The 15,912-nt window shown below is 38.4% G+C and overlaps 1 protein-coding gene across 3 annotated transcripts in view; it reads right to left on the bottom strand.

The window, feature by feature from the left end:
* LOC136883899 (PHD finger protein 14) overlaps positions 1–15,912 on the bottom strand; it is a 319,931-nt gene that overhangs the window by 79,844 nt on the left and 224,175 nt on the right. For all 3 annotated transcript variants that reach the window (XM_067156007.2, XM_067156006.2, XM_067156008.2), the window contains exons 12-13: positions 8,820–8,970; positions 8,616–8,739 (exon numbers count right to left, since the gene is read on the bottom strand). In XM_067156007.2, the coding sequence (XP_067012108.2) occupies positions 8,616–8,739; positions 8,820–8,970 (275 nt within the window). The remainder of the gene's footprint in view (positions 1–8,615; positions 8,740–8,819; positions 8,971–15,912) is intronic.

Below are 15,912 nucleotides of genomic sequence, written 5' to 3'. Positions count from 1 at the left end.
CCTCATTAATTCACGTCTTTTTTCATTTTTAAATATTTATATATACATCGCTCCAGCCCGACTCGCTTTTATATATATAGATGACGGATAAGCATGAGCACGTTGAAAAGTGCAGATTTCCACTTCGAGATTCATATCTCCTAAACGGTTTATGATATTAAGAAACGGTTTGCGCCATCAGACGCCTCATTTATCGCTCTAAATGTTTGTTTCTAAACCATATCCTCGTATCTCCCATATTAAGGGGGTAAATTGAGTTCAAATGTTGAATAGGGTGAAATTTGGGTGCATTTTTAACATTTTACATTACATTTTGCCTACTTATGTATAAGCTAGAATCATGAAATTTGGTATACATATGTCCCTTAATCGTGCCAATGTGCACACCTAACGCGATAATCCTATCATTCTTATAAGTATGTCAAACATTGAAATTTACTTGTAAAAATCACCAAATTTACGAACAATCCAGAAATACGGCCAAATTTAACGTATAAGGGAGAGAGATACGACAAAATGTCACAGGACCAAAGTTGTAGATCACTCCGAATTGAAGGGACATTGTGCCATCCGTTTTGTGATACGACTTACCGTTTAGCCAAAAAATAGCTCAAAAGGAATGTCTGCACAGTCATTAAAATTGCCTCCATATTTCGATATCTTTGGGGGTAAAATGTGAAAAATTTGAACATCTTGGAATTTTCCCGTCCGTTAGGGACCAAAAGCTATATATTCACCAAATTTCAATTGTCTACCTCGTCTGGCAGGTTGTGCCGCCATCTTGATTTGGGGGGATAGGGGATAAAAATGAGGAAATTCCCGAAAATTTTTAAGCCCACGAAACCTATAGGTTATCGTTTTGGATATACTATACGACTGTGTTCTTATGCTGAGCCCAAAATTTGAGCCCCCCCAGCGTGCCCCCTTCAGGGAATTTTGAGAATTTCCGATTTTTCTAGGTATCCTGGGGTCATCAGTTTCCCTCGTACCAAGTTATAAATTTATGAGATTTCTGGAAGTGCCTCATTAATTCACGTCTTTTTTCATTTTTAAATATTTATATATACATCGCTCCAGCCCGACTTGCTTTTATATATATAGATGACGGATAAGCATGAGCACGTTGAAAAGTGCAGACTTCCACTTCGAGATTCATATCTCCTAAACGGTTTACGATAGTAAGAAACGGTTTGCGCCATCGGACGCCTCATTTATCGCTCTAAATGTTTTTTTCTAAACCATATCCTCGTATCTCCCATATTAAGGGGGTAAATTGAGTTCAAATGTTGAATAGGGTGAAATTTGGGTGCATTTTTAACATTTTACATTACATTTTGCCTACTTATGTATAAGCTAGAATCATGAAATTTGGTACATATATGTCCCTTAATCGTGCCAATGTGCACACCTAACGCGATCATCCTATCATTCTTATAAGTGTGTCAAACATTGAAATTTACTTGTAAAAATCACCAAATTTACGAACAATCCAGAAATACGGCCAAATTTAACGTATAAGGGAGAGAGATACGACAAAATAACACAGGACCAAAGTTGTAGATCACTCCGAATTGAAGGGACATTGTGCCATCCGTTTTGTGATACGACTTACCGTTTAGCCAAAAAATAGCTCAAAAGGAATGTCTGCACAGTCATTAAAATTGCCTCCATATTTCGATATCTTTGGGGGTAAAATGTGAAAAATTTGAACATCTTGGAATTTTCCCGTCCGTTAGGGACCAAAAGCTATATATTTATCAAATTTCAATTGTCTACCTCGTCTGGCAGGTTGTGCCGCCATCTTGATTTGGGGGGATAGGGGATAAAAATGAGGAAATTCCCGAAAATTTTTAAGCCCACGAAACCTATAGGTTATCGTTTTGGATATACTATACGACTGTGTTCTTATGCTGAGCCCAAAATTTGAGCCCCCCCAGCGTGCCCCCTTCAGGGAATTTTGAGAATTTCCGATTTTTCTAGGGATCCTGGGGTCATCAGTTTCCCTCGTACCAAGTTTCAAATTTATGAGATTTCTGGAAGTGCCTCATTAATTCACGTCTTTTTTCATTTTTAAATATTTATATATACATCGCTCCAGCCCGACTTGCTTTTATATATATAGATGACGGATAAGCATGAGCACGTTGAAAAGTGCAGATTTCCACTTCGAGATTCATATCTCCTAAACGGTTTATGATATTAAGAAACGGTTTGCGCCATCAGACGCCTCATTTATCGCTCTAAATGTTTGTTTCTAAACCATATCCTCGTATCTCCCATATTAAGGGGGTAAATTGAGTTCAAATGTTGTATAGGGTGAAATTTGGGTGCATTTTTAACATTTTACATTACATTTTGCCTACTTATGTATAAGCTAGAATCATGAAATTTGGTACACATATGTCCCTTAATCGTGCCAATGTGCACACCTAACGCGATCATCCTATCATTCTTATAAGTGTGTCAAACATTGAAATTTTCTTGTAAGAATCACCAAATTTATGAACAATCCAGAAATACGGCCAAATTTAACGTATAAGGGAGAGAGATACGACAAAATAACACGGGACCAAAGTTGTAGATCACTCCGAATTGAAGGGACATTGTGCCATCCGTTTTGTGATACGACTTACCGTTTAGCCAAAAAATAGCTCAAAAGGAATGTCTGCACAGTCATTAAAATTGCCTCCATATTTCGATATCTTTGGGGGTAAAATGTGAAAAATTTGAACATCTTGGAATTTTCCCGTCCGGTAGGGACCAAAAGCTATATATTCACCAAATTTCAATTGTCTACCTCGCCTGGCAGGTTGTGCCGCCATCTTGATTTGGGGGGATAGGGGATAAAAATGAGGAAATTCCCGAAAATTTTTAAGCACACGAAAACTATAGGTTATCGTTTTGGATATACTATACGACTGTGTTCTTATGCTGAGCCCAAAATTTGAGCCCCCCCAGCGTGCCCCCTTCAGGGAATTTTGAGAATTTCCGATTTTTCTAGGTATCCTGGGGTCATCAGTTTCCCTCGTACCAAGTTTCAAATTTATGAGATTTCTGGAAGTGCCTCATTAATTCACGTCTTTTTTCATTTTTAAATATTTATATATACATCGCTCCAGCCCGACTTGCTTTTATATATATAGATGACGGATAAGCATGAGCACGTTGAAAAGTGCAGATTTCCACTTCGAGATTCATATCTCCTAAACGGTTTATGATATTAAGAAACGGTTTGCGCCATCAGACGCCTCATTTATCGCTCTAAATGTTTGTTTCTAAACCATATCCTCGTATCTCCCATATTAAGGGGGTAAATTGAGTTCAAATATTGTATAGGGTGAAATTTGGGTGCATTTTTAACATTTTACATTACATTTTGCCTACTTATGTATAAGCTAGAATCATGAAATTTGGTACACATATGTCCCTTAATCGTGCCAATGTGCGCACCTAACTCGATGATCCTATCATACTTATAAGTGTGTCAAACAATGAAATATACTTGTAAAAATCACCAAATTTACGAACAATCCAGAAATACGGCCAAATTTAACGTATAAGGGAGAGAGATACGACAAAATGTCACAGGACCAAAGTTGTATATCACTCCGAATTGAAGGGACACTGTGCCATCCGTTTTGTGATACGACTTACCGTTTAGCCAAAAAATAGCTCAAAAGGAATGTCTGCACAGTCATTAAAATTGCCTCCATATTTCGATATCTTTGGGGGTAAAATGTGAAAAATTTGAACATCTTGGAATTTTCCCGTCCGTTAGGGACCAAAAGCTATATATTCACCAAATTTCAATTGTCTACCTCGTCTGGCAGGTTGTGCCGCCATCTTGATTTGGGGGGATAGGGGATAAAAATGAGGAAATTCCCGAAAATTTTTAAGCCCACGAAACCTATAGGTTATCGTTTTGGATATACTATACGACTGTGTTCTTATGCTGAGCCCAAAATTTGAGCCCCCCCAGCGTGCCCCCTTCAGGGAATTTTGAGAATTTCCGATTTTTCTAGGGATCCTGGGGTCATCAGTTTCCCTCGTACCAAGTTTCAAATTTATGAGATTTCTGGAAGTGCCTCATTAATTCACGTCTTTTTTCATTTTTAAATATTTATATATACATCGCTCCAGCCCGACTTGCTTTTATATATATAGATGACGGATAAGCATGAGCACGTTGAAAAGTGCAGATTTCCACTTCGAGATTCATATCTCCTAAACGGTTTATGATATTAAGAAACGGTTTGCGCCATCAGACGCCTCATTTATCGCTCTAAATGTTTGTTTCTAAACCATATCCTCGTATCTCCCATATTAAGGGGGTAAATTGAGTTCAAATATTGTATAGGGTGAAATTTGGGTGCATTTTTAACATTTTACATTACATTTTGCCTACTTATGTATAAGCTAGAATCATGAAATTTGGTACACATATGTCCCTTAATCGTGCCAATGTGCGCACCTAACTCGATGATCCTATCATACTTATAAGTGTGTCAAACAATGAAATATACTTGTAAAAATCACCAAATTTACGAACAATCCAGAAATACGGCCAAATTTAACGTATAAGGGAGAGAGATACGACAAAATGTCACAGGACCAAAGTTGTATATCACTCCGAATTGAAGGGACACTGTGCCATCCGTTTTGTGATACGACTTACCGTTTAGCCAAAAAATAGCTCAAAAGGAATGTCTGCACAGTCATTAAAATTGCCTCCATATTTCGATATCTTTGGGGGTAAAATGTGAAAAATTTGAACATCTTGGAATTTTCCCGTCCGTTAGGGACCAAAAGCTATATATTCACCAAATTTCAATTGTCTACCTCGTCTGGCAGGTTGTGCCGCCATCTTGATTTGGGGGGATAGGGGATAAAAATGAGGAAATTCCCGAAAATTTTTAAGCCCACGAAACCTATAGGTTATCGTTTTGGATATACTATACGACTGTGTTCTTATGCTGAGCCCAAAATTTGAGCCCCCCCAGCGTGCCCCCTTCAGGGAATTTTGAGAATTTCCGATTTTTCTAGGGATCCTGGGGTCATCAGTTTCCCTCGTACCAAGTTTCAAATTTATGAGATTTCTGGAAGTGCCTCATTAATTCACGTCTTTTTTCATTTTTAAATATTTATATATACATCGCTCCAGCCCGACTTGCTTTTATATATATAGATGACGGATAAGCATGAGCACGTTGAAAAGTGCAGATTTCCACTTCGAGATTCATATCTCCTAAACGGTTTATGATATTAAGAAACGGTTTGCGCCATCAGACGCCTCATTTATCGCTCTAAATGTTTGTTTCTAAACCATATCCTCGTATCTCCCATATTAAGGGGGTAAATTGAGTTCAAATATTGTATAGGGTGAAATTTGGGTGCATTTTTAACATTTTACATTACATTTTGCCTACTTATGTATAAGCTAGAATCATGAAATTTGGTACACATATGTCCCTTAATCGTGCCAATGTGCGCACCTAACTCGATGATCCTATCATACTTATAAGTGTGTCAAACAATGAAATATACTTGTAAAAATCACCAAATTTACGAACAATCCAGAAATACGGCCAAATTTAACGTATAAGGGAGAGAGATACGACAAAATGTCACAGGACCAAAGTTGTATATCACTCCGAATTGAAGGGACACTGTGCCATCCGTTTTGTGATACGACTTACCGTTTAGCCAAAAAATAGCTCAAAAGGAATGTCTGCACAGTCATTAAAATTGCCTCCATATTTCGATATCTTTGGGGGTAAAATGTGAAAAATTTGAACATCTTGGAATTTTCCCGTCCGTTAGGGACCAAAAGCTATATATTCACCAAATTTCAATTGTCTACCTCGTCTGGCAGGTTGTGCCGCCATCTTGATTTGGGGGGATAGGGGATAAAAATGAGGAAATTCCCGAAAATTTTTAAGCCCACGAAACCTATAGGTTATCGTTTTGGATATACTATACGACTGTGTTCTTATGCTGAGCCCAAAATTTGAGCCCCCCCAGCGTGTCCCCTTCAGGGAATTTTGAGAATTTCCGATTTTTCTAGGGATCCTGGGGTCATCAGTTTCCCTCGTACCAAGTTTCAAATTTATGAGATTTCTGGAAGTGCCTCATTAATTCACGTCTTTTTTCATTTTTAAATATTTATATATACATCGCTCCAGCCCGACTTGCTTTTATATATATAGATGACGGATAAGCATGAGCACGTTGAAAAGTGCAGATTTCCACTTCGAGATTCATATCTCCTAAACGGTTTATGATATTAAGAAACGGTTTGCGCCATCAGACGCCTCATTTATCGCTCTAAATGTTTGTTTCGAATCTATATCCTCGTATCTCCCATATTAAGGGGGTAAATTGAGTTCAAATATTGAATAGGGTGAAATTTGGGTGCATTTTTAACATTTTACATTACATTTTGCCTACTTATGTATAAGCTAGAATCATGAAATTTGGTACACATATGTCCCTTAATCGTGCCAATGTGCACACCTAACGCGATCATCCTATCATTCTTATAAGTGTGTCAAACATTGAAATTTACTTGTAAAAATCACCAAATTTACGAACAATCCAGAAATACGGCCAAATTTAACGTATAAGGGAGAGAGATACGACAAAATAACACAGGACCAAAGTTGTAGATCACTCCGAATTGAAGGGACATTGTGCCATCCGTTTTGTGATACGACTTACCGTTTAGCCAAAAAATAGCTCAAAAGGAATGTCTGCACAGTCATTAAAATTGCCTCCATATTTCGATATCTTTGGGGGTAAAATGTGAAAAATTTGAACATCTTGGAATTTTCCCGTCCGTTAGGGACCAAAAGCTATATATTCACCAAATTTCAATTGTCTACCTCGTCTGGAAGGTTGTGCCGCCATCTTGATTTGGGGGGATAGGGGATAAAAATGAGGAAATTCCCGAAAATTTTTAAGCACACGAAAACTATAGGTTATCGTTTTGGATATACTATACGACTGTGTTCTTATGCTGAGCCCAAAATTTGAGCCCCCCCAGCGTGCCCCCTTCAGGGAATTTTGAGAATTTCCGATTTTTCTAGGGATCCTGGGGTCATCAGTTTCCCTCGTACCAAGTTTCAAATTTATGAGATTTCTGGAAGTGCCTCATTAATTCACGTCTTTTTTCATTTTTAAATATTTATATATACATCGCTCCAGCCCGACTTGCTTTTATATATATAGATAAAACACTTTCCAATTTTAAAAAAGGGTGCCAGACGTATGGATAGAATTAGGTTAAAATATGTATATTCAGCTCTGCTGTGTGTTGAATCTTGCTGCTTTATGTTAAAATCTAATCATGTTGTCCTGTGATGTCCATAAAATTTGAGTGGCATTGGGTTCGAAGTGGTGGCTCCTTTCCCATTTGTAGCTGTGCAGTGATGTTATATTATTGTTATTAGTGTGGCTGAGTTGTGTTTGATATGCGAGCTTGTTACGAAAGATGGCACATTACAGTACATTGTATTCCTAATTGGACTGATAAGGAGAGAGGAAGTACAAGAGGAGTACTTCACTAAGATAAATTATAACATTTCAAAAGGATTTTCATAATAAATAAGTTTTTGACAGACTGAAGAACCTTATAGTTATACAGTATATGATTTCCAGTCTGTTGAAACTTTTAAGATTAATGAAACTAAAAAAATACCTACAACCACAGAATACTTTGTGATTATAGCAAAAATTTGTAATGCAATAAGCAAGGTACTTTTATATAAATGCTGTGTTATTCAAGAAAACATCTTAATGAGAAACACACTGATGAGGTTTCACTGTAATATTCTTTTTTTTTTTTCAATAACAGAATATACCTGAAAAAGATTACATTTAATTAATAACAGAATGTTTTGTTTATGAAAGAACATCATCTGATTCTATCAAATCAAACCTTCTGAAACTAGCTAGTGGTCTTGGTTTATAGAATCTCATTGTTGAAGGTTTTGTTTATTCCATGTTACCTTTAAATTTTCGTTCTTCTTCCGTTTTATGCTTCAATTTCTGACCCAATGTTTACGTCGTTCAAAAAGCCATGTGGTGGGTAAGATGGCGCTTCCCAAACTGATCACATGTTTAGATCAGGACAAAATATTTAACGGACTGCATGCAGATAATTATTCGGAATGCCCAAGTAACAGTGAAAAATATGAGTTTGATATTGAAAGCTCTTGTGATGAAGGTGCGAGTAGTGATTGTGAAGCTATACACCCTTTAAAACTACGTGAAATCTGTATAAGTTGCCGTATGCCCCTTCACCGAGGTCCTTGCTACACAGCTTATCACATCAGAAAACATAATTAGGACTACTTCAGAAGGTTTCCAGTAAACATCACAATCAGTACAAGATTAGTGAAGCCAGGCTCATTTGATTCTATGCGTGCGGCTTTAGCATCAAGTTGCTCAGGAAATGGCCGGGCACAGGGGATGGACAGTGCGAGGAGTATCTGGTCAGCAATGTGCTAACAGATTTTTCCCAAGGGCGAAGCGAGACATTTTCTCAGAGTTCCTTAACTGAACAATATTTCTGTTAATTTGTAAACCTAAGAGAACACATGCAGTGATTGACTTACTTTGGGTGTTATTATCTCAGATGGTTTCTCCCCTTCCTTATTATGTCTTAATCTTCGTGGAGCTTCTGTATCTACACATTCCACTTCCGAACCAGAAGACTCTTTATCACACTCTGAACACTGCCTGCAAACATAAACTTTGGTTTAGCTAAACCAGTATCACATTAGGAAGTGGACAGAAATACAATAACTGGTTCTACCCACCAACCCATAAGCTTCGTCTTCTTGGGCATGCGAGTAAGTGGTGGATTGAGGCAACCAAGATGATAATAGAGGTGACACGTATCACACTTTGCAAGCAAATGTTGATCATTCGTCAGCTCACAGATACCACACTCATTCAATGGAATTGGTTCTGGAATAGAAAAACATTATAGAAGAAAAAATACAATGACTATTATAAAACATGCAAGATACAAAAGCAAAGAGAGCAATTCAATTCACTAGATTAAAGGATACTATTAAATGTGTGTTTACACTTCGCTAGTTTTGAATCGCTATTACAAAGAGCTGAAAAGAAAACCTACAGTTGCCTGTTAGCGAGGTGTTCAAATGCCATCAGCAATGTGCGTGTCATGCAGAATACAATCAATAAACGTCATACTGGATACAAAATAAGTTGAAAGAGATGGCCTTGAGACAGGCTAATTGTTACAAAAGCTTAGCATATCGGTGATTGAAGGATCGGTTGCTAACTTACAATAAAAGTAGCCCAGGCTACACCAGACTGCATTTCTAACACTAACCTCCAATCTTTCTCCATAACTGCAGATTCTATGTCACTCTCCTTGGGAAAAGCAGCAGATGGTGAATGCAGAAGAATGAGCTGTCTCAAGGTAGCATTCTAGCCCCTTTGCAATGCAACATCTATACAAACGATCCACCCTTGCATGAAACAACCAAGCAATTAATCTATGCAGATGATACACCTATTGCTGCACAAGGGAAGACCTTCAAAGTAGAACAGATGTTGACACTGCCTCTGGACTGTCAAACTACTATGATGACAAATTCCTGGTGCTAAATCCCTTAAAGACTCAATTCTGTTCATTCCATCTATGCAACTGGGAATCAAGGAGGAAACTGAATATCTCTTGGCAGTGTCAGCAACTAAAACACTGCTTTAATCTGTAATATCTTGGGGTTGCTTTAGATAGATCCCTAACATTCAGACATTGCCTCAACACAAGAACAAAGGCTAATGCCAGAAACAGCCTCCTGCAAAAGTTAACCAGGAAAACATAGGGAGAATAACACAAACTGTACTCAGAATATCAGCCTTGGCACTCTATTTCTCTGCAGCCAAGTACGCCACTCTTATATGGGGTGAATAAGCTCATACAAGGCAGGTTGCCTCAGCCCTCAAACAAACGGTTTGCCTTGATACAGGCTGCCTCAAACTTACACCTGTTCACCAAATCTATCTCCTTGCAGGCATTGAGTCACCAAAGATAAGTTGCTGCAGAGGTGGATACTCCCCAGGAATACCAGAAGTTTTGTTTATGCAGGTTGACTCAGCCCTCAAACAAATGGTTCACCATGTGCAGATCTTTTAAACAGATTGAACAGGAACTGAACAGAGCCTTAGTTGAGTTGATCAAATACTACCACAACAACCAGCTCAAGCCAAACCCGAGCACAACAAAAGTATGTGCATTCCACCTCAGAAACCAGCAGGCACCCAAGAATCTTCAAGTAACCTGTGAGGGTGTAAATCTCAAATGCTGTTTACAAGCTAAATGCCTGGCAATCACTATGGACCATACTTTACATTTAAACAGCACTGTTTAAATGTCAAACACAAAGTATATCAAAAAACAATATTCTGTGGAAAACAGCAGGTACAACATGGGGTGCTATACTGAAAAGACGGTTAAAACTACAGCTCTCTCCCCAAGCTATGTTGCAGCTGAGCATACAAGCCCTGTATAGAACAAGTCAACACATGCTAAGCATGTAGGTATATACTGCTTTGAAAGAGATATGCAGACTTATCACCAGGTGCCTGAAACCAACACCTAAGGAAAAATCTGGCTGGAATATCACCCCTGCCACCAGCCATAAAACAGTTGTAGAGAGACAGAGGAATGTTACATCTACCAGCTTCCCTCTTCCAATTTGAAGTCCACAGAGAGCTTCATGCATACAACAGATCTCCCTAACCAGAAATCTCAGTTGACTATGTGGAAAGAAAGAGCTGAGCAACATTGGATGGAGCTACTTGAGAGCCTGGCCTTTGGACATGAGGAGAAATGGCCTGTTTAGAAAGCACTGAATAGGCACAGAGATAGTGTGGCCAGATCCTAGGTAATTTAAAGAAATGAAACATCTGAGTCAACAGTATGCGACTACAGAGTCAACATGCACACTGGAAGATCTGATGTCAGCAAATTCTGAGGCCATTAATGTCGCCCAATACAGGACTAAAGTTGTTTAATATGGACTGATTGCGTTTTCTTACATATAAAGTTATATTATATTGATCAGCTTTTATGTTAAAGTGGTTATTAAAACACTCTATGACCGAGCTTGATAGCTGCAGTCACTTAAGTGCGGCCAGTATCCAGTATTCGGGAGATAGTGGGTTCGAACCCCACTGTTGGCAGCCCTGAAGATGGTTTTCTGTGATTTCCCATTTTCACACCAGGCAAATGCTGGGGCTGTACCTTAATAAAGGCCACAGCCGCTTCATTCTCAGTCCTAGTCCTTTCCTGTACCATCGTCGCCATAAGACCTATCTGCGTCGGTGCGACATAAAGCCAATAGCAAAAAAAAAAAAAAAAAAAAAAAAAAAAAAAAAAAAAAAAAAAAACCCACTCTGTAAGTTTTCATTTTTTATTGTGATGTTTTTAAGGTATTTACACTCAGTGATTTGTAAATCATGTACATTAGTTTCTTCAGTTAGTTAGTTTCATTTGTTTATAGTGATGTTTCCAGTTTATTTTATATTTAGTTTGTCAATTATGTAAATTAGTTTCTTAGGTTAAATTGTTTGTTAATCTCCCTATGAAAAGTTTTCATTTGTTTACTGTGACGTTTTTGACTAGAGTAAAAATAAAATAAAATTTAACATATAATGTTACTGTTTTTACATCCTACGAACTACTTTCTAACGTTTTCGGAGATACCAAGGTGCCGGAATTTAGTCCTGCAGGAGTTCTTTTACGTTCCATTAAATCTACTCACAAGGCTGACGTATTTGAGCACCTTCAAGCACCACCAAACTGAGCCAGGATTGAACCTGCCAAGTTAGGGTCAGAAGGTCAGAGTCTCAACCGTCTGAGCCGCTCAGTCCGACATCAAATTTAACATACCTAAAATTGACAGTTCCGTTTTCATTACAGTGGAAACTCGATTATATAAGTAAAGAACTGGAATCACAGATAAAAGCCTTTTGTGGATGATGTTATACAGTATCAGTATGTAGGGACAAAGGACCATGAGAGACTCAAAAAAGACCTTGACAATGTTGCAAAATGGACACCAGACAATGGTATGACGGTTAACGGGGTGAACAGTCAGGGTGTAAGTTTCAGCAAGTCCTCTCAGTTTTAATTACCATGTTGATGGGGTGAAAGTACAGTACCTCACAGGGATTGCTGTAAGTACCTGGGTGTTAACACAAGCCAAGATCTTCACTGGGGTAATCACAGAAATGAGATTGTAAATAAAGGTTAAAGATCATAAAGATCTCTTCATATGGTTATGAAGGTATTTAGGAGCTGTAGTAAGAATGTAAAGGAAAGGCTGTATAGTCAATAGTAAGACTCCAATTAGTGTATGGTTTCCTCACCAGGATTACTTGATTTGAGGATTGGAAAATATCCAAAGGAAAACAGCATGATTTGTTCTGGGTGATTTCTGACAAAAGAGTAGTGTTACAAAAATGTTGCAGACTGTGGACCGGGAAGACTTGGGAGCACAGAGACAAACAGCTTGACTAAGCGGTATGTTCTGAGCTATCAGCTGAGAGATGGTGTGAAATGACATTATTAGACGAATAAGCTCGAGTGGAAATTTTTAGAAAGTTTATGAAGAAAGTTGGAATTCAAGAGGACAAATTAGTGCAAATATTCACTTACACGAGGAGGAATTATGGATTGGAATAATTTACCAAGGGATTTGTTTGTTAAATTTCCAACTCCTTTGAAATCATTTAAGAAAAGACTAGGTAAACAACTAACATGGAATCTGCCACCTGGGTGACAGCCCTAAATCCAGATCAGTGGTGAGTGACTGAATAATTGATTGATTGACTGGTAACTTTTGTTTTCCTTGCCCATCACTAACTACTGTTCACTTATATATGTAAACATAATTAACACAGAGACCGGTATATGTTATAGGACAAGTGCACACTTCCTGCAAGGTGCCTTGGTGAATGTGAATTCTCAAAGATTTTTTAATTTTTTACAATTTGCTTTATGTTGCACCAACAAAGATAAGTCTTATAGCGATGATCAGATAGGAAAGGGCTAGAAGTGGGAAGGAAGTGGCCGTGGCTGTAATTAAATTAAGGTACAGCCCCAGCATTTGCCTGGTGTGAAAATCGGAAATCATGGAAAACCATCTCCAGGGCTGCTGACAGAGTTCAAACCCACTACCTCCTGAATGCAAACTCACAGCTGCGCAACCCGAACTGCACGGCCATTTGCCCAGTTTTCGAAGAAATGAGTCGTGACGAAATTAAGTCAAACACCAAAAGCAACTGTTTTGTATTTTGTGTCCGACGACATTGTGAAGAGAAACAGCACTGAAAATGTCCATATGTCAAATAATTGGTAATCAACCTGGTCACTCGAACACCATGTTACTGAATGTAATGTGGCTGCTAAAAGTTGTGTACTTTACAGGAAGATCATGGGTCGTGATCCATTCATCAGCACTGTGACCTTGAAGGGACATGTTACTTTTAAAAATGCCTTACTGATTCCACATCCACACATTCTGCAAATAATATAAATAGAAAACACACTGATAATAGAGAAAATTTTTACATTTTCATACATACATACATACATACATACATACATACATACATACATACATACATACATACATCATCATAGACTGTTAATGCCTTTCAGCGTTCAGTCTGCAAGCCTATGTAAATTTGCTAAATGTCGCCACAATCCTCTATTTTCAACTATTGCTGTGGCCTCATTTAGTTCTACACTTCTTATCTTTAAATCATTAGCCTTTATCTCCTTGTTCCGAGCATCCTCCTGCCATTGTCCCCACCTGTTTGTACCATCAATCAATCCTCCTACTTTCATGTCTATTACGGGAGCTGACTTCCTTCTTACAGAACACTGTTGATCACAACTGCGAGCTCACTGTATTAGCTTTACTACAACTTGATTCAATCTTACTTACTATATTACCATCCTGGGAGAACACACAACCTAAATATTTAAAATTTTCTACCTGTTCCAGCTTTGTATCACCAACCTGACATTCAATTCTGTTGAATTTCTTACCTAATAATTTTCACACCATACTCATTGCACCTATTTCCAAGATATTAGACTGCAGGCTTTTGGCACAATCTACCATTAAGACTAAGTCATTAGCATAGGCCAGACTGCTTACTACATTTCCACCTAACTGAATCCCTCCCTGCCACTTTATACCTTTCAGCAGATGATCCATGTAAACTATGAACAGCAAAGGTGAAAGATTACAGCCTTGTCTAACCCCTGTAAGTACCCTGAACCAAGAACTCATTCTACCATCAATTTTCACTGCACCCCAACTGTCAACATAAATGCCTTTAATTGATTTTAATAATCTACCTTTAATTCCATAGTCCCCCAGTATGGCGAACATCTTTTCCCTCGGTACCCTGTCATATGCTTTCTCTAGATCTACAGAACATCAACACAACTGTCTATTCCTCTCATAACATTTTTTAATTACTTGGTGCATACTGAAAATCTGATCCTGACAGCCCATCTGTGGTCTGAAACCACACTGGTTTTCATCCAACTTCCTCTCAACCACTGATTGCACCCTCCCTTCCAAGATGCCAGTGAATACCTTGCCTGGTATACTAATCAATGAGATACCTCGATAATTGTTGCAATCCTTCCTGTTCCCTTGCTTATAGATAGGTGCTATTACTACTTTTGTCCAATCTGAAGGTATCTTACCAATACTCCATGCTAATTTTACTTATCTGTGAAGCCAATTCATCCCTGCCTTCCCACTACACCATTTCAGGTCTAATTTCATCTACTCCTGCTGCTTTATGACAATGGAGTTTATGTACCATCCTTTCCACTTCCTCAAGCATAATTTCATCAACGTCATTTTCTTCCTCCCCATGAGCTTGGTTGCTCGCGACACCACCAGAAAGATTTCCTTTTATGTTGAAAAGATTTTCAAAATATTCCCTCCACCTGTCCAGTGATTCTCCGGGATCTATTATGAGTTCACCTGAATTACTCAAAACACTGTTCATTTCCTTTTTCCCTCTATTCCTAAGATTCTTTATTACTGTCCAGAAAGGTTTCTCTGCTGCTTGACCTAGCCTTTCCAGGTTAATACCAAAATCTTCCCACGATTTCTTTTTGGATTCAACAACTATTTGTTTCGCTCTGTTTCTTTCATCAACGTACAATTCCCTGTCTGCATCGGCCCTTGTTTGGAGTCATTACTGATAAGCCTTCTTTTTTAAGTTTACAAGCTGCTCTCACTTCATCATTCCACCACGATATTCGCTTTTTCCCGTCTTTATACACAGTCGTTCCTAGGCATTCCCTTGCTGTTTCTACTACAGCATCCCTGTATGCAACCCATTCTCTTTCTATAACCTGAACCTGCTTACTGTCCACTGTTCGAAACTTCTCACTAATCATATCCATGTACTTGTAATTTCCTCGTCCTGGAGATTTCCTACCCTTATTCGTTTGCAGACAGGTTTCACTTTGCCCACCCTAGGCCTAGAGATACTTAGTTCACTACAGATCAGATAGTGGTCTGTATCATCGAAAAATCCCCGAAAAACCCATACATTCCTAACAGACTTGCAGAATTCGAAGACGGTTAAGATATAGGCTATTATGGATCTGGTACCCCTAGGCTCCCATGTGCAGTGGTGATCATGGAGGGAAAATTTTATACATTTTTATTTCCCCCAAAAATTCTATTTTGGAAAATTATATATAAAAATAGACGTGTGTGTGTGTGTGTGTGTCCGTACATTTCACCTTGCAGCCAAAACTACCCACTGCAGACCATTGGTGTTTGTGTATGGTAATAGCCTTGAGTATCCCATCGTACACTATGGTGGTTG

The sequence above is a fragment of the Anabrus simplex genome, chromosome 1 (assembly GCF_040414725.1).
Source record: "Anabrus simplex isolate iqAnaSimp1 chromosome 1, ASM4041472v1, whole genome shotgun sequence".
Lineage (NCBI taxonomy): Eukaryota > Metazoa > Arthropoda > Insecta > Orthoptera > Tettigoniidae > Anabrus > Anabrus simplex.
Note: the sequence above shows the minus strand (reverse complement) of the source record. Positions and strands in the feature narration are given on the sequence as shown.